The sequence below is a fragment of the Rhinichthys klamathensis genome, unplaced genomic scaffold (genome assembly GCF_029890125.1).
Source record: "Rhinichthys klamathensis goyatoka isolate OS25496 unplaced genomic scaffold, OSU_Roscu_1.1 h1tg000387l_1, whole genome shotgun sequence".
Classification (NCBI taxonomy): domain Eukaryota; kingdom Metazoa; phylum Chordata; class Actinopteri; order Cypriniformes; family Leuciscidae; genus Rhinichthys; species Rhinichthys klamathensis.
The window spans coordinates 352,481-376,057 of record NW_026606891.1 but is presented as its reverse complement, the minus strand read 5'-3'; the positions used below and the strand labels follow the sequence as shown (position 1 = coordinate 376,057).

Here is a 23,577-nt window from a genome sequence, read left to right as displayed (position 1 = left end):
ACTGCAGCCAGAGGACACGCAAAGACAATAAGGACAAACAGCCAATGGCATGACTGGCGGAAGGGGCGTACTTTATGATTATATGGAAAACACTCAGTTGATTAATGCACCCATGTGGTGGATAGGGACAGCTTCTCAAATTTGACATACGGGTTGGTCAGATAAATCGCTCTAGTGTGAGATTTTTGTGGTGGCCACTTTTTTTCTTAAACAGGGTTATATTGCATCTTCAGAGGGTTACGGTTTGACATGCGGAGCTTAGTTTTAGTATAATGGTGAGGAATAACGAGACCTGAGATGTGTTTCGTCCTCTTACAGAGAGCAAATGTCCGTCACCTCATTAGCGTGTCTCTCTGATAAAACATTGTCATCTAAAAGGTGAGAACAACCACCTTCACTCCTGTCCATGCCTCGTTAGTGTGCATGTGTGCGTGCCGTCCAAGGACGGGACCTAGTGAGGGTGGAATGTTTTTTTTTCTTCTAAAAACTGCAGAAAAGATTTTTTTTTAAAAACAATCTTGGAAACCAATCCATGCATAATAACTTTTATAATTGAATTTATGCTCCTAATATTAAAAGTATTGTCCTAAAGGCAAAACATTTCACTCAAAAGATTCTTTTTTAATACTCACTGTATGTGGATACTGCGGGCATCCAGTACGGTCAGGATGGGTGGCTCTACGTGTGTGGGGGGCAACTGACCTGTGAACAGGGTAACCTGGGAAGTGTTGGTGCATCCTGCCTCAGTACAGGCACTCAACAGCAACTTATGAGGAGTGAACACACCAACACCTGGATAGAGAGAGAGAGAGAAACCCATGATTATCACTTCAGAAAACACTATGAAACACGGTGAAAGAAGGAAGAAATTGATAAATATATATATATATATATATATATTTAAAAATACAATTAGACTGGCTAAGAATGCATTATAACATTATATTGTGATGCTTATTCCACAGAAAAGTATTATTTCATCTTCAATTTGATAAAATAGGTTTAATGTGCTGGTAGAGTTCATCTGTTTGGTTTGGGTGAACTTTTACATTTTTTTAACTTTTAACCTAGTTGTAAGTTAGTAGTTATTTCTTTAATAAGATGTTCTAGTCTAGAAGTAAAGCTTTCACAAGACAACACAAATGTATTTAAATAAACTAAGCCAAAAATGAACTCAACAGTCAGTGATTGCCATACATTTGTGTACAGAAGGAAATCAGTTTTGATATTGTGATAACTTCTTATGTGCTTCACAGGGAAACAAAATAATATAAAAAAAACATTAAAAAATTAAGCAAATGATCGGTGAAATGTAAAACAAATTTAAACATGATTTTGCAACTATTGTTTTATACTTTTTTTTCTTTTTTTTTACCCTTGGTTCAAAGATCAGAGGAAGCATGTGCCCCCCTCTTGTCATGATGCTTCAATAAAGCTCAATAAAAATCTGTGATACAGTAGATGTTACCATAATATTATATCTTTAAAATCCTTGTAAAAAATGTTTTATCTGAAATTGTAAAGGGAAAGTGTGGTTGCATTATCTTTAGCTGGCATCTGTATTCCAGCTCTATAAATGTTGACACTAACCTACAAAGATCAACCACTTCAGGCAATTCTAATAAGACCTGAAAGCTGTGATCTAATCTGTCATATTAATCAGTATTTTTACATGTTTGGCTTCTTTAGGTTGCTGTGATGATGAGCGAGCTCCTGGCTTTCCCTTCCTCACACACAGCAGCCCATGCTTTCCACATGGCTGGGATCATTTGTTAATCATTTGTACTGGGAAACCAGAGTCGCAAACACTGGCGATGAGCGGTGCGTTTCAAAGGCTCCTCTTGACGGGAAGGAGGATCTCTCCTTGAAGCGCCTGACAGCAGTTTACTGTCAAGGAAGGAGGAATAAAAAAGGTGAGATATTCCAAAATCACAGCGGGGGCAGCTAGGAAGCTGAGCTAAGATATCCTGAAAGAAATTGGAATCCCCGGGTTTGCGCGTGGCGGGGTGAAGGGGAGGGGACGGCAGCCGCAGCAATGCAGTGCTCCATAGCTTCTTATCACATCAGACCTCTGCCTTTACAACGACCCACAACAATAAATATGGGATACCCCGTCGAGCAGACTGAAAATAACATCCTGCCGCACAGAAATGCTCTCAAAGCCTTTGGTACATTTTCTGCTTTGGCTTGGGGTTGTAATACATATGTAGTCAGGCATATCTTTAGCCATTCAGGAGAGAAGCTCAGGCTGATCAAAAGGAAGGAGATGTAAACGGAGACCCCAGTGCGGTGCCTCTGAAGGTTTTATGGCTCTTTACACAAACTCAACATGATTTGTGCTTAGGTATTTCTCTTTGAGCATGGACTGAGGAAATTGACTTCAGCGTGACCTTTGTTTTTGTGGGCTCGAATGGGACCAGCAGAAATGAGGCGAGGTTGACTGAAAAGGGAGCTCAACACCAGTTAGGTGCTGCAATAAAATGATATTCGGATACATGAACACCCCAATGATTACTCTCAGACAAGCTGTAATTTTCAATCTGGATGTGGAATAAGACCCTGCTCTCACTGATTTGTTGGTATACCATTATAAGAACGCAATTGATTTTTACTTGAAAAACAAGCTGATTATTATTTTGAAGCCATGAAACATTTGGTTCCGATCACTCTTCCTAATTAAGATGTATACATATTTGAATCTATACTAGACCTTTAGAAATATGCTTTGGCCAAGCTCCTGTCAAGCGCCTACACCTTATAATTTGCACTTACATGATGGTGTTAAATTCTTTATTGTATATAAACCACCTTTATAATATATACATTATTATATATACAAAATAATAATCATCTTATATTATATTATAATAATCTTATTACATTGTAATATAATTTTCTGTAATTTTATTTAACAGGATGGAAGGTTTAAGTGAGACAAATAATAAAAAATAATAATAGTTCATTTCTTAGATGCCATTAAGGACTTGCTTTTGATTGCATTACTCTGATTAAAGGTGACAGTAAAGATAACTATAATATTACAAAAAAATTATATTTTAAATAAATGCTATTCTTTTGAACTTTCTATTCATCAAAGAATCTTGACAAAATTCAATCACAAAAAAAATTAATTATATGACATTTAAAATATATTAAAATTGTAATAATATTTCACAATTTTACTGTATTTTTGACCAAATAAATACAGCATTGATGAGCATAAGAGACTTCTTTCAAAAACATTTTAAAAACTCATATTTACAACAAGTAAATAATTAAGGAAAATAAAGAAATATGTATTCTTATGTAAGTCACAAGGTTTGTTCTGTGCTTGAGAACTCCTTTCAATCCAGTAGTGGAAGTCTATACGTCTATGTGTGTGTGTGTGCGGTCAGGAGGGGGCTGACATTCTGAATGATTCATCTCAGAGAGAATATACCTGTCCTGAGTGTAAATTGGCCTTTTGGGGGCTCCATATCATTTAGGCATGCTTCTCACCCCGGGTCAAGCGGCGGCTGGAGCATTGGAGCCTTTTAATAAAACATCTCACAATGTTCGTGCATTAACGCCAAGAGCATGGGCTTCTGCTACTCGCAAAAAGAGCACGCAGGGAATAGAAAAAAAGAAAACAAACAACAAACAATGGCTGGCTGTTGGCCCTGTCTCCACTGGCAAGATGAAATACAGCAATACAAGTGACGCTCTTTAGAGCTGAGCATCTGCTCCACCTATTTACTGCAGGATGTGATTAAATCAAGAGGAATATGGACAGCAATTCTCCTAGTTCATATCTGGCCCATGCGACCGCCGTGCGCTCTGATTTTTAGTTATTGAACTGCATCTTCTTCTACTGAAACAAACAGCCTGATTTGTTCTAAAGGTCAGAAAGAGTGTGAATGGTGATGTACAACTACTGTAAACTACAACTGTTTTTGGTTACCTTGAATAACATTATACACTAACTACAAAGGGTAAACATTAAATAAAATGATTCGAAAGTGGACAAAATTACCCTTAAAATGCAAGTTATACATTTGAAAGGATTCGCTCTGTGCAATTCTGCATTAAAGAGATTATAAGCAGGTCTCATAAGTACGGAGCCCCGGACATGACATGCAAGAGAAAATGTGTATATTTTGGCCATGGATTAACAATTTGTTCTCTCGTTCTAGCAAATTGTGGCCACAATTTACTGATACGTTCCATTGTTTTAATTCAATCGTGTGCACAATATATTAATTTGTTCCCATGTTTTACTAAATCGTGCACACAATATAATTATTTGTTCCCTCGATTTAGTAAATCGCGGCCAGGTTGTACTAATTCGTTCCCTAATTCGTGCAACGATTTAGTAAAGCGAGGGAACAAATTATTATATAGTAGGCACGATTCGGTAAAACAAGGGAACGGATTATTATATAGTGTGCACGATTTAATAAAAACGAGGGACATTTTTTTTAATTTTGCGCACGATTTACATAAAACGAGGGAACGAATTAGTAAATCATGCTGATGTATTATCAACAAATACATATTTTATTTCCTATGTCATGTGCTTGGCTCCCTACATCAGGCTCCACTTTTCATCCTCACAATGACAGTTTAACATGGTTCAAAGAAACATCCTGGACTTTGTCTTTTTAAATGCTAATCATCCACTTGTTTTCTTTCTGCATTATTCTGTTCTATCATTCTTGCAATTAATGTGTAAACACGGAGACAGTGGAGCACCAAGAATGTCTCCTGAAAAAGTTAGTCAACATAGCGTTGCTTTTTTTCTGTGGTAATCATTCAACATGATGGCACAAATGTTGTTAATACAGTTTCGCTTGTAATGAACCCAGAACATTCCTTTTGTGAATGAGTAAATGTCACAAATCCAGTCAATGTGTATGTGACCTTGACTGGACACTTTCCATTCAAGCAATGGATACCAGGCAGCAAAGTCTTGCTTACCTGTGATATTGAAGCTGGTTCCGTTGCCTTGGTACACAACAGTATTGTCTTTGTAGAGGATATATTGGGTGATGATGCCGTTGGGTTTGAACGGAGGGTCCCAGTGGACAGACAGAGAGTTGGGGTTGGAGATCGCAGCAGGTGGAGAAACCTCTAGAGGAGCTATTAAAAAAGGCATTGATAAAATGATCAAACAGTTAGTTACTTATTTAGTTAAAGTGAACAATTCATAGAGACATAAATAATAAGCTTTAAAAAATAGCATGCATTTGATTTTAGAAACCTATGGGTGAATTCTAAAGGTCTGAAAACAAACACAAAATATGACAATATTTTTATAATAAATGTATTTATATTTTAATAATAAATTATTATTATATATTATACTACATAGCTGTTGAGTGTTTGATTTTGATTAGTTGACAAACATCCAAAGGTGTGCAATACATTTCAATATCACTTCGCTAAATTATTTCAGTTATTTCAAAGGTCATTACAGCCTAAAACAGCAAAAGAACCAAAACCCATATAGACACTGAACAAGCAAATAAATATAACAAACAATAGGATGAAAATGACAAACTATTTCCATGTTTTTTCAACTACATTTTTATTTATGTAAAGCACACTTTTTTTTGTCAGCTTTCTCTCCGCATACACACACAAACATCCACTCTCTCACACACAGAAACATACAAGAGCACAGAAACTTGTTGTCAGCACTGCCCGGGACTTTATCAATAAAATAGTTTCTCTAGTGAAAAGCTACATGACATTACTCAGTAGAGAGGTAGCAATGTTGCTGTTCTTGAAGCAGGTACACTTGCAGCTTTGCTATTAATAGAGACGCTGCTGACAAACACTGTTGAGAGACGCACAGAATCAGGTCATTCACACACGCTTAATCAATCTTGCTCTTTCTCTGATAACTGCATTAGTCTGCATATCAATGGCTCAAGCCTCCGTTACTAGCTTTAAAATTACGCTTTGAAATAGCAACGGAGGCATGGGATGAGATGCGTAAGAATTATTCTTACACACAAAGAGCACTTATAGGATACAAACCTAAATGTCTTAAAAATAAAACATCCAAACAATGTCTCGACGTGTGGTAACTGCAGTATAAGCCGAATAATTGACTCCAGGACACTAAATTATTATAACATTTGTTTTCTAATAATTCAACAGACGCGTTGTCAATTATTCCATACTTATTTAACAGGTTAAATAATAAATAATAAGAACAAATATTTTCATATTTTACAATGTTTATATAACGGTCTATAATTGACGAAAACATGCAATAAAAAGAGAAATATTTAAGGTTCTGCCGTATTTCTAGGTTGTTAATCAAATGAAATACATTGGTGACAAACAAAGACTGCCTCAATGAGCAATTTAGGTCAAACATGCTCTTGCTCCGAGTAAGTTGAGAATGAAGTTGCTTCTGTATGTGGCATTAAAACAATGTTAAAAATTTCCCTTATGGAGAATCGATGCTGTAATTTGGGTTAGTAATCAAGTTCACATCAGATCGATTTTTTTTTCACACCATGATGACCCTTAATGTCATACTATCCTTTAAACAAGGCTATTTAGCCCAACTTAGATTAAAAAGCTATCTACATTTTTCAACCTCTAGAGCAGAAAAGAGAGATATCTGACAATTTCGGCCTGAAAGCGATCTCATTTTATTTGGGACTAGCTCTATTTCTGCAATCAGACAGAGAAAATAATTGCTGCTGACAATTAATCTGTCTTTATACTTGCTGTTTCATGTCGGAAAAAGGCTCTCGGTCAATAGACATGACATTTTTTTCCTCCCTGACTGAGGAAGAAGGTTCTTTGTCTTGCCTGTGCGGTCAGACAGATGTGAAGGCAATAAAGAATGAGCCTGGAAGAGTTGAAAGAGAGAGAGAGAAATGATGTTTGCCGCGGTGCGCTCGCGCCACAGGAGCGCACCTCACTGGATTGAACGAGAACGGTGGAAATGGGCCGCTTGATTCTCGATTTCATACTTTTCGGCTCCACAATCAATTCTTTTTAGCCCAAACTGTCTTTAGATTTACTTCTCTGGTTGAGTGAAAAGAAGAAGCTTTCATTAATCTTTCAGATGCCTTACATTAAGACAAGGCTCTCGCATGAACAATGTAACAGCAATTAAAAAGCCCATTAATCTGCATTACAGCTATTAAAGATGCATGTCATTAAAGGGGAGAGGGTTCAATCCCACACTTACCCTGTTCCTAAAACCACTCTCTCCAAAAAAACGGGAACAAGATCGAGACGGGGAAATAAAAAAATAAATAAGACGGAGCAATTACAGCCTGGCATTGCACTTTGTCATCAAATTAGTTTGGAGTTTTCAAGCAAATGGCTCGGCACTATTTGAGCCCCTCTCGTCACTTTTATTATTCATCAAAGAAATGTGGGAGTCAGGACCTTCTAAATGACTTTACCCTCTTGTGGAGTGCTGAAGCCGGTGGCGAGCGGGCTCTCGCTGCACCCGGCCTGAGTGCACGCCGTTAGGGTAATACTGTAGCTGCTAAAAGGAGCCAAGCCACTTAAAGTGCCTGCGAAAGAAGAGAGGAAGAGAACATTTCAGAGAGCAAGAGGCAAATGTCATTCTTTTCTCTTCCATATTTCAAAAAGTGGGCCTCCCCAACTCTGCTTCCTTAAGTCTTAATGCAATGGCTTTTCAAACACAGCATAATATAACCATCACTTCTGATAATAGGTCTGGATTTAAAAAGGTCTTTATTATCAAACAGTAATATCTCCTATTAATCAGACGGATGGAAAGTGATGCGGCCTTTGCTATTCAGGATATGGGACACTAATGACGTTATTTAATGGATAAAGTGGCCGATGCTATTTAAAGGGGGTTTCTTGCATGCTATGAAAGTCACTATCCAGGCCTGCTGTGATCAATATGACTCTGACTATAATTCATCGCTCAGTACTTTTACTCATTAGTGGTTGTTTGTGAAGATGTTAAAGACGTGGCCTAAGTTCAATAAGGCTTGTGCTTCGCTGTTCAGTTTTGATAGGATCACAAAAATCGAATAAAAATGTTTGTATTCTGCCACAAATTCACCTGCCACTGAGAGGTTCCTCATCCTCTCATCCTCCGAAAACATGAACAAAAACTAATTAAAGTAAAAGAAAATATGACCCACACTACATTAACAATGAGAAAAAACATGGTTTGTGTCAATTACAATTACATTTGCACCATGAAATATCAGTTACAGAGTAACCATCTAAATTAGATTGACCTTTAGAAACCAAACTTTAAAACAATAAATATAGTAAACAACAGTTCTGTTATGATTTATGACTTACATCAGAGGGCCCTAGCAAGTGCAGCTTTTAATTCATCTTTAGACTTTGAAACAGGATTTATTTTTTAAATTTGTCATCCAAAAAAAAAAGGCAGGATCCATTTAATGGAGTGTATGAGTGAATCTTTGGCTCGCGTCCACTGTATCCATGTAGCAGACAGATTTTGGAAGAGTTGGAAGGTAAACACCCCAGCCGAGCCATAATTGGCCAGGTAAGTGTAACTTTTTTTTTTTTGTCAGACTTTTAATTCAATTAAGAGCCTGACCTGCTCTCCTCTCGTTACCCACTCATTTGCTTTCGGAGTTTTTATCTGCCTGTGTAATTCTGCTTTTGGTGTCACGACTATCATAAATTAGTGCGGCTTGGGCTTGCGCAGGTTGAAGCGTGCCAAGAACAAGGCAAAAAAAAGTGTCTTCTTGTTTCGCTTTGCCCGGAGACAGAATCTAACCACAGTGATTGGTCATCTAAGAACGTAATCGTTGTTTCAAGATCCTCATTTGTTCTTTGGAGTAATTTCAAGTAACCAAGCAGATTTTCAGTCTATAAACTTGCAATGTCATATAGGGAACACTGTCATGACTACAGATCGTCTGGAGCATTATTGCATTTTGCGTTTAAAGGGATAGCTCACCAAAAAAATACAATCCTGTTATTTACTCACCCTCTTGTCATTCCAAACTTGTATGACTTTATGTCTTACAAAGAATGTGATAAAATTTGTTTAACAAAATGGCTGGGCTGATATCTTCCATTCAATGAATGCCATGCTCCAAAAAGAACAAAAAAGCACAATAAAAGTGGAACTTGTGCACTATATTCTGAGTCTTCTGAAGCAATGTGATAGCTCAGTGTGAGGAACGAACAAAAAATAAATATCTTTCTTACTTATTCACTGAAATGTTCATGTTCATTTAAATTCTATAAAAAACAACTAGGACATTTTGTCACTCCTTGTGAAAAAGAAGTGTGCTTAATAGTATTGAATGTGCACTTGTAGTGTACATCAAATCTTTACATTCAGTACATTTAAAAGTTTTATGTTTTAATAATATTTTGTCAAGATTTTAAAAAGTATGCTTATACTTACTGTGTTCATTAGCATATATAAAGTACTTGATTATAAGTTATTTGATGTTACATTTAAAGTCAATACATTTTAAAGTTACTAAATAACAACATCATTACAAATGTGAAATTACATACACAAAATATATTTAAATACATGAAAAGTTTCAATAGAAATGTTATTAAAGTATATTTTATTTTAGCATACTGTAAAATGCTTGTCGGTACATTAAACGGTACTCTTTATGTATATTTCAAAGACAATAGAAGTAATAATTATGAAATGACATACAGCATAAAGATGTACTTATGTCATATGTGGGTCAAAAAACACTTACGTTCAACTAATTACTTAAATTACATTATATTTTCATTTCATTAGAAAAACATGCAATTAGGTGCTCAAAAACATTACATTTAGATTGCACTTAAGTATATTGTTTTAAAGTATATTATCTCTATAATAATTATTCCTGTTAAAAGCATGCAAAAGTGTACTTAAAAGTTTACTTATATTTCACAAGGGACTCCATGGAAGAAACAAAGTCAGATGGGTTGGGAAACACATGAGGGTGAACACATTTTTTTTCATTTACAGGTGAACAATTCCTTTAAAGGTGTTTTGGACATTTCGCACAGGTTATGGTCAGGTAAAATAATAGCCAATTCAAAATCAACATTTTATTTATTCCCTTTTTCAAGCTAGTAAAATGGTACTGAGGTCTCTGAGAGCCCAAACAGAACATGAGGGCTAAAAGGTTTCAGAGCCAAGCTCCAGGCGGACGGCGTGGCCCTTACCTGTCAGGTGCTGAGAGTGGGGGAAGGTGGCGCTGATGGGGGACGAGAAGGGACGGTCCCGGCTGTACGCTTTCAGTACGTACTTCTCAATTACACCTCTGACCTCTGCTGGCTCCTCCCAGCTCACCTCCACGCTGGAACCATTTACACTCTCAACTCTGGAGGGAGGCAGCACACTTTGTGGAACTGTACAGGAAATAATAGGTGAGAGAGACACATGGAGAAGAAAAGCAAGAGAGAGAGAGAGAGAGAGAGAGAGAGAGGGGGGCAAAGTAAGGGGGAGGAGAGGTACGAGAGTGTGAGAATCCAATTGGGAAAGAGAGAAAGTGTGTGTCAGGCCAAAGAAAAGCAGCACACACATTTCTCACTTTTAATAGACACAGTAAATCATATCTAACCATTAGCATAAATACAATTTATTAGAGTTGTAACTTTTTCAGCACTGATTTAATATGACTGTACATCCAGCGTTCATTCCGGGCTATATTTCACACCCATCAAGCGATGGCTTGCTTTCTCTTCAGGATTCACACTTTAGGGGGTATAAATAAAACAGTCAAACATATGCAGAAATGCAACAAGCATCATTTATGATGTGTCACGGACTATAGAATCTCTTTAACACTCGTTTATACAGTCAAAACAAGCCAGACAGCAGATGTGTGTAATATATCCACCATTGGAAAGCTGGTCTGACCTATAATGTGGTGTACACAAATTTAAGTAGGAAGTCTTTGCGATTCATCATCTACACCAACAGGGCTGGTATTACAAATTACAAATGTGTTTTTAACCAAATAACACTGCTGTTGAACGGCAGAAAGCAAATGTGTAACTATACGGAGAGCGGAAAAGAAATCTGACAGAATGAATGTAATTAAAGACAAAATTAAATCAAAATGAAATACATTCTTAAAGCATATTCCTGGTTCTATTGAGAACAATTCATCTGGGTATGTTACTTCAAAGGAAATACATAGTTTGTCTAATTAAACTTTATTCAAAATGAACTGACTAGGAAATAACTATAGCTATTTTAGGGCACTGATTTTGATCAATGGATAAAATCAAGTCCTGTTCTATGTTTCCTTCATATCCTTATTCAATTAGAAATGCATCAAAATGGGTTGCAAAAGACAGACTTTCCTTATTATGTGCACTGAAGTAATTGTTAAAGATGTTTTTTATTCATTTATAACCATTAAAACATGCGTTTCATAGCCCAATTTAGCTTTCAAAGTCTAATTATTTGTTTGTGCTTAATTATGCACAATTAATTTAATTACATATATTTAACCACTTAAGCATCATTTTACATATCTGAGCCTCTTCGTTTCAATATGGACACCATCAACCTCTTCTCTCTTTCTCTCCTCCACACACCGTCTTCATCTGTAATAAGGCAGTGTGTGTGATGCATGCTCCTACAGAGAGCTTCACGATAAGCAATCTCCAAGCAGATCTCATCTCCTTGACTGCTACATATATTGTACAGATAAGAATAAAATGGGTTGGCCTGAAAACTATGACACAAACAAATATCAGTGTAGAGCCTGTTGTGCTGGATAAGTTGTAGGCCTTTTTGTCTTAGGTGAGAGAGTAAGAGTGTGTGTGTGCTCTGTATGACAGTAAAGTATGAATAGTAGCCAGAATACACTTTTTTTGGAAACTATAATTATTGAGCAAAACTATAGTATAAACTGTACATTATGCATTTACCTACAGTAATTACATATTATTGTAAATTACTGTACACTACCATTCAAAGGGGTACGATTTTTAAAATGTTTTTGCAAGAAGTCTCTTACGCTCAGCAAGGCGACATTTATTTGATCAAACGATCAGTAAAAATGGTAATATTATGAAATATTATTATTACAATTTTAAATAATTTTCTATTGTAATATATTTTAAAATGTGATTTATTCCTGTGATGGCAAAGCTGAATTTTCAACATCATAACTCCAGTCTTCATGTGTCACATGATCCTTCAGAAATCATTCTAATATGGTGATTTGATACGCAGGGAACATTTCTTATTATTATCCGTATTATTATGTTGAAAACAGTTGTGCTGCTTAATATTTTTGTGGAAATCATAACACTAGATTCTTTCACGAATAGAAAACAACAAAATTTATTATATAAATCTTTTGTAACATTATAATTGCTAATAACTGTCACTTCTTATCAATTAAATGCATCCTTGCTGAATAAAAGTATTAAAAGTATTTAAAAAAAACATCTTACTGACCCAAACCTTTGAACAGCAGTAGTGTGTCTATATATATATATATATATATTATCTCATCAGGGTCAGTGCATACATCCGACTGTAGGATTCTACCAGTGAGATCCAAAGCCTAACTAATGATATTTGACTACCTATTGGCACCTGTCCTACCTGTCTCTCTGCTGCGTCCCCGCTGCCACGGCCCGGCTGTCCAACCTCCTTCTCCCAATGCCATTACTCTGTACAAATACTCTGTATACAAAGAGAGAGAAAAATAAACAATTTAAAAAGAAATGTGCTTTCTCAAGACAATTCAATATAAAAAATAGCTTGATGTATTGACAATTTGAGTTCTTTCAGTGAATATTTATCTTGGTGAGAAAGTCAATAAGTCTGTTGGCAAACGCAAAAACGGTTTCTCGCTCCATCTCCATCACTCACAAGAGAGGCACCTCGGCTATATTTGTCCGTGTGCATTAGCTAAGGTGCAGTTCTCAACAGTTTTTCAGTATTGCTGATGAAGGGGACTGTTTTAGATATGACCTCTCTGTGCCCCTGGTGTCGTGTCTGCGTCCATTGCTGGACTGTACATATTATGTTGTTCTTCTGTTTGGTCTTTACAATAACAAACTCCAAGCAGAAAGGACAAATTAGGCCAAACAATCGCCTGACACAGAGGCAAGGCAGGCAACACGAGGCCAAAATAGCTGTGGGTCAATGAGGCTTGGCTACTGCGCTGGTGGGGATTGTGCTTGCGAGAAGGGGTCGGATGCTGCTTTTACCCGTGAAGGGCTGCAGTGTCAGGTCCTCTGTGCTCCTGTCTCTGCCCGTGTACACCAGAATGGAGTCGTTTCCCCTGCAGTTAACGCTGGTGTCAGCTGACAGGCATCCATCCAGATTGACTCTGACAGCACTGCTGGACACGGCCGCCAAGCTTACGACAGGCCCGCGTGCGAATCTAACATCCCTGATGCAGCCGCCAAAACCTGCAGAGCAGCACAGAAGAGGATGAAAGAGAGACAAAGACAGAAGGAGAGACAAAGAGAGAAAGATGTTTGAGTCACATTCTGAACTGGTCTCATTTGTCTGAAACAATAAAAACTGTCAGTAAACTCCAGATATTTGTATCAGTTATGACATTTTGAAACCATGATTCTATAACTATATGGGTCCAATGTTTTGTTCTTTCCTGTTAACCTATAGGTCCATTATCAGACAAATATCCTTGAAATGTATTATCAGAGGGGACTTCCAATATATATATATTTTTTTTCTTTATGGTGATGTGAGGCTTGCATGTACAGCTGTTTGGCCAAGTACAATGGCAAGTGTCGGATGGAGTGGAGTAAAGCATGGACTCTTGAGCAGTGGAAAGTGTTCTGTGGAGCGACTAATCACACTTCTCTGTTTGGCAGTCTGATAGGCAAGTCTGGGTTTGGCAGATGCCAGGAGAATGTTACCTGCCTGACTGTTTGGTGTGGAAGAACTTGACCGGCCTGCACAGAGCCCTGACCTCAACCCCATCTAACACTTGTGGATGAACTGGAACGGCGATTGCGAGCCAGGCCTTCTCGTTCAACATCAGTGCCTGACCTCACAAATGCTCCACTGGATGAATGGCCAAAAATGTCCACATATACACATAAACCTGCAAGTGTCTCACCGTGCAGAAGGCTGTGTTTGTTCAGTGCTGGGTGCACTACTCCAGGTGGGACTCCCCCTACATAGAGCGGAGAGCTGATGGTCAGAGGGCCACCCATGCCCTTCCTTTCCTGTTCATATACGTCATTGAGGCCAGCGCTCACTAACAGGCCTCTCTTCAGCACACTCAAAGTGTTCCAGCCCCCGTCACAGTAGGACAGGCCCACCCATACGCTCAACTCTGCCATCTGTTCACCCCAACGCAACAGCCAGAAGAGAACTCCACCCTGCAGCTCCGCCTGAATGACACACACAACTGTTACAATGATGTCTTGAAACACTACATACTAATTTCAGCTTATTTGTGTAATAAATATATTACATGATTATTAAAATGAATTAATTGCAATTAATCAATTAAATACTAGCAAAAACCTTCAACATTGAGGTGGTCCTTGAATTTATCCAACAACAGTTTTAAGCACAGGTCAGGGGGCTTAACTAATTGTGCTAAATTAATAAGTATTTTTTGTTAATTATTTATTGCACTAAATTAAGTGATATTTAATTAATCATTAAACTGATAGCCCTAATGTTTAGATTTAAGCAAACTTACCAAAATGAAATCCTTCCCATCTACATCATAGGCGAACAATAGTAGTGCATTTAGCTGGTCAGTTTTGAACTCAAATGATATTTCTAAATAATCTCCACCGGTGAATATTTCAGGCTTGACCTTCAAAAACCCTGAATATAAAAAAGAAATAGATTTGTTAGGAAAAATCAACATTAACATCACAAACAATCAGACCACGTGAAAGAAGTTTAAATCAGGTAGTACCATGTCCTAGGAAGTAGGCCCCGTCTTCAGAGACAGCAGGACAGCCCTCCCAGCTGTCATAGGTCTCATGTTTTTCTAGTGCTGATTCCCAGTCCAGAGGCTCCCATACTTCAGTAGTGCCACTGGATTTCTGCACCATCACATCCCTCAAACATCCAGCAAACCCATGTTGCACCAGCTGGGCTTGACCTGTATACATATAACAAGTACTTGCAACTCTTCGCAGATACAGATTTTACTGTCAGTTATCAGGACATTCAGAGATAAATTACCAGTGTCTTGTCTAAGAAGGGTGAAATTCTCTGGAATCCCTCCTATGAAGACGCCCGTATTCTGACCGATGATGGTGCTGCCACTTGTAGCTGATGCCGATCCTGTTGGAGGAAAAAATATGAGCTTATACCCCTGAGCACGTGCCAATGCTAAATCAATACAATAATGTTCTTCTGAGACTCTTCCTGGCTGCTCTAATAATCAGAGCAGGGTACAGCAGTATTTGAACAACTGTATTTCTATATTTCAACGGTTTCAGTTGATGCTTTAGAGCAGATAAAGTCATATTACTCTAAAAAAGTGACTGAGATAAAGCAACCCTCCCTCTGGTGGGAAGAATCCCCTGAGACCGCTTTGAGACAGGAAGAGGGAGACTCCGCTTCACACCACCAGTCTTAATTGAAATGTAAGTTCAGGAAAGGAGAGGCTTCTTTGGCCTAATTATTTTAATCACACAATGAATGGCAACGATTAACCTTGATAATTCCTTTGCTTGAAATCTGTTCAAGTCGGGGGCTTTACAGGCACTGAATAACCGAACAGGACAGAAGTGAGGGTGCAGGGCTGGCCTATGAATATCATATGTGTGTGCGTCATTACCGCTGTATTGATTGTCGACAATGATTGTTCCCACGGCCTGCTTCCTTGTAGCGATCAGGTGGTGCCACTGGTTGTCATTATAGCGTCTACCTCCATCGTTGCGAGGGCTGAGGGCCACGGCTGAGGCCTAGCATCAAACGCTGAGGGTTAATCACTCGCTCATCATGAACACACCGCACACACTGCACAAATGATGGCTGATCAGCAGCTTTAGGAAGAGGAGACATTCCCCTCCCTGTGCTGCAGCAGAGCTTATGAGGTAAAATGCATGTACATAAACTAATGCAGTGTAAACACTTTCAATACAAACAGGAATATAAGGAATGTAAAATGATTTGAAGTGTAAAGAAAATCATATATCTATATTTCTTTTAACTAGAAAAGCAGTTTGTCAGGACAAACTTTGAATAATGGCAGAGATTTGTTTGGAAGTTTAAAAAAGCTTTGAAACATAGATAGATAGGTAGAAAGATAGAACGCTAGAACCCTAGAACATTGGAATGCTAGATAGACTGACCAACAGACAGAAAGACAGATTAGATTAGGATAGAACATTTCCCAGAATGAATCATAAAGAACTAGTAAATTCCCGTTCCTGCCATTCCGATTTAACTTATTGTTGTGGTCAATTCCATCCAACTCATGAAATCAAGGAGTCAGTTCTTGAAATCAAAACCCCACTGTCAGCATTAAAATGAGGTTCAAGCTCAATAAAAGCGCAATACCATAACAGGCAGGCACAGTTTATAGGTAAAGATTCACCAACAACTGATCACACTGATATATACCCAGAGCTAACTTTGACCATTTGCTCTTCTATATCTGGGTTTATAGAGGAGAAGTTGGAGAAGTTGAAAAAGTAGCACCAGAATCCCTCTTGGCACCAAGGCGCTAAGGAATTCTGCCCAGAGATAGGACATTCCCCAAAAGCAGTAAATTTCATGGGCTGGCACCATCAACATAAGATGGGGTTATTGTCCTGCTAAAATATGACATCATTCAGGTTCATACACTTAACGGCCTGACTGAGTGCTTTGCAGTGAAAGCACAGAGACACAAAGTATCGCATCTCCTCTTTGTGATGAAGATTTAATGATCAAATCAATATGTGTGTGGATGCTGAGGAAAGTCAGCCCTGTGATATGCTTACTGCAGAGAGCAGGAGAGAGAGAGAGAGAGAGAGAGAGAGAGAGAGAGAGAGAGAGAGAGAGAGAGAGAGAGAGAGAGAGAGAGAGAGAGAGAGAGAGAGAGAGAGAGAGAGAGAGAGAGAGAGAGAGAGAGAGAGAGAGAGAGAGAGAGAGAGAGAGAGAGAGAGAGAGAGAGAGAGAGAGAGAGAGAGGAGAAGAAATAGCTTTAGGGAGAAGCCAGGACAGACACAACACTGCATTCCTATCCCTCCTCCCTTTGAAAGTATTCAGTGGGGCTTCTTTACGATGAGAGATCAATTCTGTCACAACAACTAAAAGCCTTCCTGAATAATATCATCTGCCAGCCGTTAACAGCTAACTTTAATTATTCCAGGCCAAAATGTGTTTACTGAATGTGTTTATTTCAGATGTTTGAAGACAAACAAAAATCATATCAGTCTTGTTCATTGGGAGGCAGACCTATAAACGGCATCACAACCTGAACATCTGATGTAATGTATTCAAGTTTCAGTCATGTGCTGTTAACATCAGCTAGGGAGTCCTAATGACTGAACCCCAAACGATCAGTCACAGCATTCATCAATTTTAAGAAAATTGCAGCAATGCGAGAGGAAATTTACACCACATATCATCTACTTGCATAAATTAATTGCTGATTAAGCTCATGAATTATCAACTAGGTCTTGTTTCAAAGGATCTTTTTGTTTTTTACAAAAACATTCAAATACTTTTGAGATGTGCTTAAAGAAATGACTCATCCAAAAAAAATGAAATTCTCTCATAATTTAGTCACCCTCATGTCTTTCCCAAAAAAATGTCTTCTTCCGTGGAGCACAAAAGGAGACATTCTGAAGAATCCACTGGTCTTTTTCCTCCTTGTAATTACAAATAATGGGGCCTTAAACTTTAAAAAGAACTGTAAAAGTACTCATTCACAGTATACAACACAATATATAAAAGTCATATAATAGTTTGTTCTGTCTGAGAAACTGACTGAAATTTATTCACGGAAAATCTTCTTCAGTAGGCTGTTAACCACTGCGAACGGTTCATTGCGACAATGACTTGAACTCCACACCTGGATCAATCATAAACAAATCAGTCAGACCAATTTTGTGAATCGGAAGAGTAATTCATCGGAAATATCCTACACAAGAGAGCGATTTGTTCATATATACATAAGGAGAGTAAGGGAGATTTTAACTCTTTCCCTGCCATTGACGGAAATTTCCAGCTTTGCATGTTTTCACTGTTATACGGTAGGGGGCGCTATTACGCATCTTCTGAAAGAGCACTGAATCTCCTGATCAAAACACAGGCGAAAAAGAAGCAGAAACAAGCAATATCATATGTAAGCATATGTAAAATAACGCGATCATCAACATTAAACAGCATATAAATCAAAACTGTATGTAAGCTACTATGTAAGCTTTCGGGGTGTTGATGGACTCGATCTACCCCATCTATGTTTTAATCATCGTTCTGAATCCAATCCAGACGTAGTTTTTGACAAAAACGCAATTTTCTCAGCTTTTTGCTCAAATTGTTTTGTTTTTTAAATGAAACATACCCATATTCACCACATAAAAAAGTGTGGAATGAATGCATGAAGCTAGAATAAAAATTATTCTGTGGGCCATGAAACTTTTGTGAAAATGATCAAAAATGCTGGGGGTGACTAGCAACTTTTTTTCAAAAACGCTGGCAGGGAAAGAGTTAAGTGAAGAAAGACTTAAAATTCAGTTTGTTTGTCACACAAAGCTATTGCACTGCTTCTGAAGACTTGACATACTCCCTTATTGCAATAGAATGTGAATAAAAGACAGTTTATTCAAAATGTCCCCCATTTAACCTCAACAGAAGAAACGTCATGATGATGAGTAAATATTTAATGACAACTATTCTATTAAATCGGTGGTTCACAACCTTTTTGACGCAATTATTTGAAGCCCCCAAATATAGGCTAAGACATTTCCTTTGGTATTTCTGCTATTATTATGCCAAAGCTGCTTGTTTTCAAACCTTTTTTATTAATAGAAACTAGGAACTTGTTCATATGTTAAATTAAATTCATTAACCATTATTCATTTTGTAACTCCAGAACATCCAAGATTCTTATTCTGTGTGCGTTTTCAGCATTATTATATAATTTTTAGCATTTTCGACATTTTATATTTAATATCCAATTTTTCACATACTTAAATAGTTGTAAGTCATTCTGTGGCCCCGTTTGAAGTTAGCTGAGACCCCCAAGTGGACCACCTAGTTTAGAACCACTGCTTTAAAATGATCAAATTCACAACTTCATAAAACAATTAATAAACACAAATGATTTAGTCTATAAGTGAAAATGCTCCTTTTAACTATAAAAACTAATGGTCAGTGGAAAACAGTGAGTATGGTTAAAAGAATTTACGCACTAACACTCCAAACAGTTCATTAAAGATCCGTTCCACAAGAGTCCTATAGAAGCTGCTATAGGTTTTGGTGATGTAGTGTGTGTCATTAACACAGTGAGCAGCATACTCTTGCTTAATAGCCCTTGAGTTTGTTTAAGATGAAATGGGCGCTGTCCATGGTACTAATGCAACTAATCATGCCCATGGGCCTTGGAGAGACCTTCTCTCCTCACTGTATGCCTGGAAACCACTCATCACTGGCTTATCTCTGAGAGACTCCGATAAGGAGACATTGGGAAAAAAAACAGCATCATTTGTGACAGCCTTTACAGGAACTAAATACGCTTTCATGAGACAGTGTTTCATAAAATGCTCATTAATTTCATCATTAGAAAGAGTGTGTGGGGAAGCATACCAGTTCCCTGTGTCACGCTCAATTAGCATCCCATGGTGCTAATCCCATTAGAATTGTTGAATTCGTTAATGGGGGAACTAATGGGCATGCTATCAGGGGACATTAATTGGGCATGACACCACTTTTAGTTATAATTATCAAACTACCCCGACAAAATGTGTTTACGAATGCAAAACCGGCAATATTCGGCAATGGCGCTTATTGGTGGGGTGAGTTTCTCGGTGGTCTCCTGGACACTAATGTGAAATCATCTTTCATGATTGCTTTCATCATCAGAGCAATAGACTCAACCCTACATGCTAGTGCTGCAGTGTGCATAATTAGCATGCTATTGCTATTCCCACCCAATGTCTGCGGGTAACAAGTTAATTGGTCTCAAACCCTCTTTTAGCTCAAGTTTTTAGCAGAGAAGAACTTAATCAATCAAAATGCACAGATTTCTGTGTAAAGTGGGTATTAAAGTAGATATTAAAATTCTTAATACGATAAGTTAAATGTTAATACGGATAAATAAATAGTCAATATTAACATTTCTTAAATAAATTAAACATAAAACACTAAAATCAGTCATTTTAAGTGCTAAAATTGAATAGGTATCACAACATTACAATATACAGCATGTAAAAATGGATGCCCATTTTGGTATTTGCTAAAGATTACATTTAACAGTGTTATTTGTGTCTTTAAAGATTGATAGCAATTGTAGTTTAAATGTAAAAACAGTGAAAATGAGCCAACTCAATTAAATTTTCAAAATTGCCTGTTATTGTGAAATGAAATATCAGCTGATAACCAACATGGTTCCGATAAATCCTCTGGTCTAGAGGTTGGTATCTATCACACTTAAATGTTTAAAGGCTTAAACAAACACACAACGTTCCATGGCCATGATGTACCTGAGGGTCAAAGAGGAAGTATGGACGGCCGTTGTGTATTTGCAGAGCGACATACTCCTCCTGTTCTCCAGGGGAAACTGCAAACAGCATAACCCCCTCCTCCACGTGTGTCCGGAAACTCAGCTGCAGGCCTGGGGAGAGTCAATGCATGTTCCATATCAATAAACTGTTTGACTGTTTAACCAAAATACTGCACAGAAAGCATTATAAAGCAGTGTGAAAGCATGTCATAATGCATGAACACAACAAAAATTACATTCATTAGTATGGAAAGGATAAAAAGGCCCAGAATTGTGAGAAACTGAAGCAGCCGGTGTGAGTGTGTATGAGTGTGTGATGCCTGTGAGAAAAAAAAACATTGAGCAATGCATGAGAAGAGCTAACCTCTAAAGTCTTTATCCTAACAGAGCTGCTTTAAAAAGAATCCTCCCAGAACTGTTCTTAGTAAAGTCTTCCACCATCTGACCTAAAAATCAGACGTAGAAAAAACGAACCACTTTGAAGTGGTGTCCTTCTTCAATATAAGTTCATTAATATGTTGAGGACTGAGAGTAGAAACCCACTCAAATACAGACTGCTTAGATTAAAAAGATTCTACTTAATCTATCTTAGAATCTCCAGTGAATTGAAGAGGTTGTAAGTCTGGTTGACCTCATGTAGAGCAGCAAGATGTTTCTTCAGGCTTCAGATCTATACAACAGATACAGGGATTATACCATCTGAATACCAACCCTACAGGACTGACTCTATATGCTGGATTGCACAAGACAGCTACTGCCCTGATAAAACTATTATATGTTCTATTATAAAGGACATATTAAAATGATCGACATTTATAGCATTTCAAAAATATTTAAAATAAATGCTGTTTTTGAAGTAGTGTCACAATATCCACAAAAATATTAAGAAGCACAGCTGTTTTATAATAATAATACATTTCTCTTTAAAACCCAATCAGTATATTAGAATAATTTCTGAAGAATCATGTAAAACTGAAGAGTGGAGTAACGGCTGCTGAAAATTCAGCTTTGCCATTACAGAAAAAAAATACATTTTTAAAATAATATTAAAATTGAAAACAATTATTTAAAATTGTAATAATATTTCACAATATAAATGTTTTTTTTTTTTTGGTATTTTTGATTAAATAATTGCAGCCTTTGCGGGCATAAGAGACCTATATATAAAAAATGATGACGAATGAGTGCAAAAATTCACAAAAAAATGCATCGCCATAAGTGCTGGGTGGAAATACATAAAATACAATGGCTTTTCAGATACTTGCATAAAAAATATAAATACATATGTTTAAACACTCACTTAAAAAAAAGTATTTGAAATGTGAATGTGAACTATTTTACATCGAATGAAAACAGCATTTAAGGCTTTGAATTTCTATCACACGCAACATGAATTTAACATGATCCCACATGTGCTTAATATGTGTTCAAATGTATTTTCTTCCATGGCATGGAGAGAGAGCTCCTCAATACAGTCCTTAAGGTGTTCTGTAAAGAACACAGAGCTCCTGTTGACCACATACAGTCACAGTCCTGTGGAGGATGGTGGGGGAGAACCTGGTTCAGAAGTTGTAGGTTCAGCAGAGCAGATCTCTCTGGGGTGATCAGCTATTTTTTGACAAGTGCTTCACATCCATCAGAACGTCTGGTCCATTACAGGAGAGGGAACGTGGAGGCTAAAGGGACATCTGTGGGATTTGAGATCCCAGTGGAGCAGCGTGCCGCTGTACGCACTGACAGACCTGTCCAGAAAAGCTGTGGTCAGAGGTCTCTCAGGCACAGGGCTGGTCTGAGCAGGCTGATGAGGAATGAGATTCACCTCTGTGGGTCTCAAGACTAGCGCTAAGACATGGGAAAGATGTGAAGCACTTTTACATTGGGTCTGCATCAGCACTTTAAGACACAGTGCTCAGGGTAATGCACCCACCAAACATGGACTGAGACTAAAAGAGATAAAAAAAAAATATATATATATATATATATATATATATATATATATAGTATGTGAGAGAGTGTATGTGTGTGTGTGTGTGTGCACATGTTTGGCGTATGCACACACACACTATTTATATTTCATATACAGTCACACATTATTCATAATTCTACATGTTTAATACAATATTTAAACAATTTTTACAAATATTTGTCAGTTGGTGGATAATGGGAATTGATGGCATACATGTTTATCCCAAAATATTTTTCTCTGCCAAAAAACATTATATCAGCCATAAGTAAAACAAACAGGGCTATTTGGATTTAATCTGCTTAGTACATAACCTGAATAACTTCAGTCATGTTAGTATTATTGCGGCATTAATCAAGTTGTTGCGTATTAATGAGTTTTCAGGAAATGCTAATTACTGTCATAGATTCTGCAGCACCCCATTAAATATACAAATTACAGAATTAAAGAGCCAGAGCTTTTCATGATTAATCTTTAAATGGGGAAAAACTAATGATGTCTGTACAAAGTTTCCCTCTACTTTCCACTGACTGAGGCCGTTTGACAATCAATCAAATTAATTAAGGAAAATAATTTGTATAATTTAACATTTTGTGCTACAATAGCATGTAGTCTTTGAAAATTGCTTCATTCTCATGTATTACTGCTTACCATTTGGGGAAATTGTACATTTTCTCTGTCACTCAATGCAGATATGAAAATAGACAAGACTAAAAAAGAAATAAATGAAACAAAATAGATGAATAGTATAGACACAGAGCAAGTAAGATAAGCCTAAAATATAATCAATTACAACAAAAATTAAATAAATAAATAAAATAGATAAAATATTTAGATAGGATTTTCAATGTCACTTTAAAGAATTACAACAAAAATAAAATAAAATAAAATAGATAAAATATTTAGATAAGATTTTCAATGTGACTTTAAAGTACAAACATTTTAACCCCCCCAAAAAGAACAAGACTGTTGTAATATTTCAAT

At 37.2% G+C, this 23,577-nt stretch overlaps 1 protein-coding gene across 1 annotated transcript in view; it reads right to left on the bottom strand.

Annotated features, from left to right (window-relative positions):
- Positions 1 to 23,577, bottom strand: part of ush2a (Usher syndrome 2A (autosomal recessive, mild)) — a 236,098-nt gene that overhangs the window by 137,418 nt on the left and 75,103 nt on the right. The window contains exons 22-33 of the mRNA XM_056234074.1: positions 20,611 to 20,741; positions 15,753 to 15,879; positions 15,152 to 15,253; positions 14,880 to 15,068; positions 14,655 to 14,785; positions 14,061 to 14,337; positions 13,180 to 13,383; positions 12,569 to 12,649; positions 10,165 to 10,350; positions 7,416 to 7,529; positions 4,957 to 5,118; positions 633 to 792 (exon numbers count right to left, since the gene is read on the bottom strand). Of these exons, the coding sequence (XP_056090049.1) occupies positions 633 to 792; positions 4,957 to 5,118; positions 7,416 to 7,529; positions 10,165 to 10,350; positions 12,569 to 12,649; positions 13,180 to 13,383; positions 14,061 to 14,337; positions 14,655 to 14,785; positions 14,880 to 15,068; positions 15,152 to 15,253; positions 15,753 to 15,879; positions 20,611 to 20,741 (1,864 nt within the window). The remainder of the gene's footprint in view (positions 1 to 632; positions 793 to 4,956; positions 5,119 to 7,415; positions 7,530 to 10,164; positions 10,351 to 12,568; positions 12,650 to 13,179; positions 13,384 to 14,060; positions 14,338 to 14,654; positions 14,786 to 14,879; positions 15,069 to 15,151; positions 15,254 to 15,752; positions 15,880 to 20,610; positions 20,742 to 23,577) is intronic.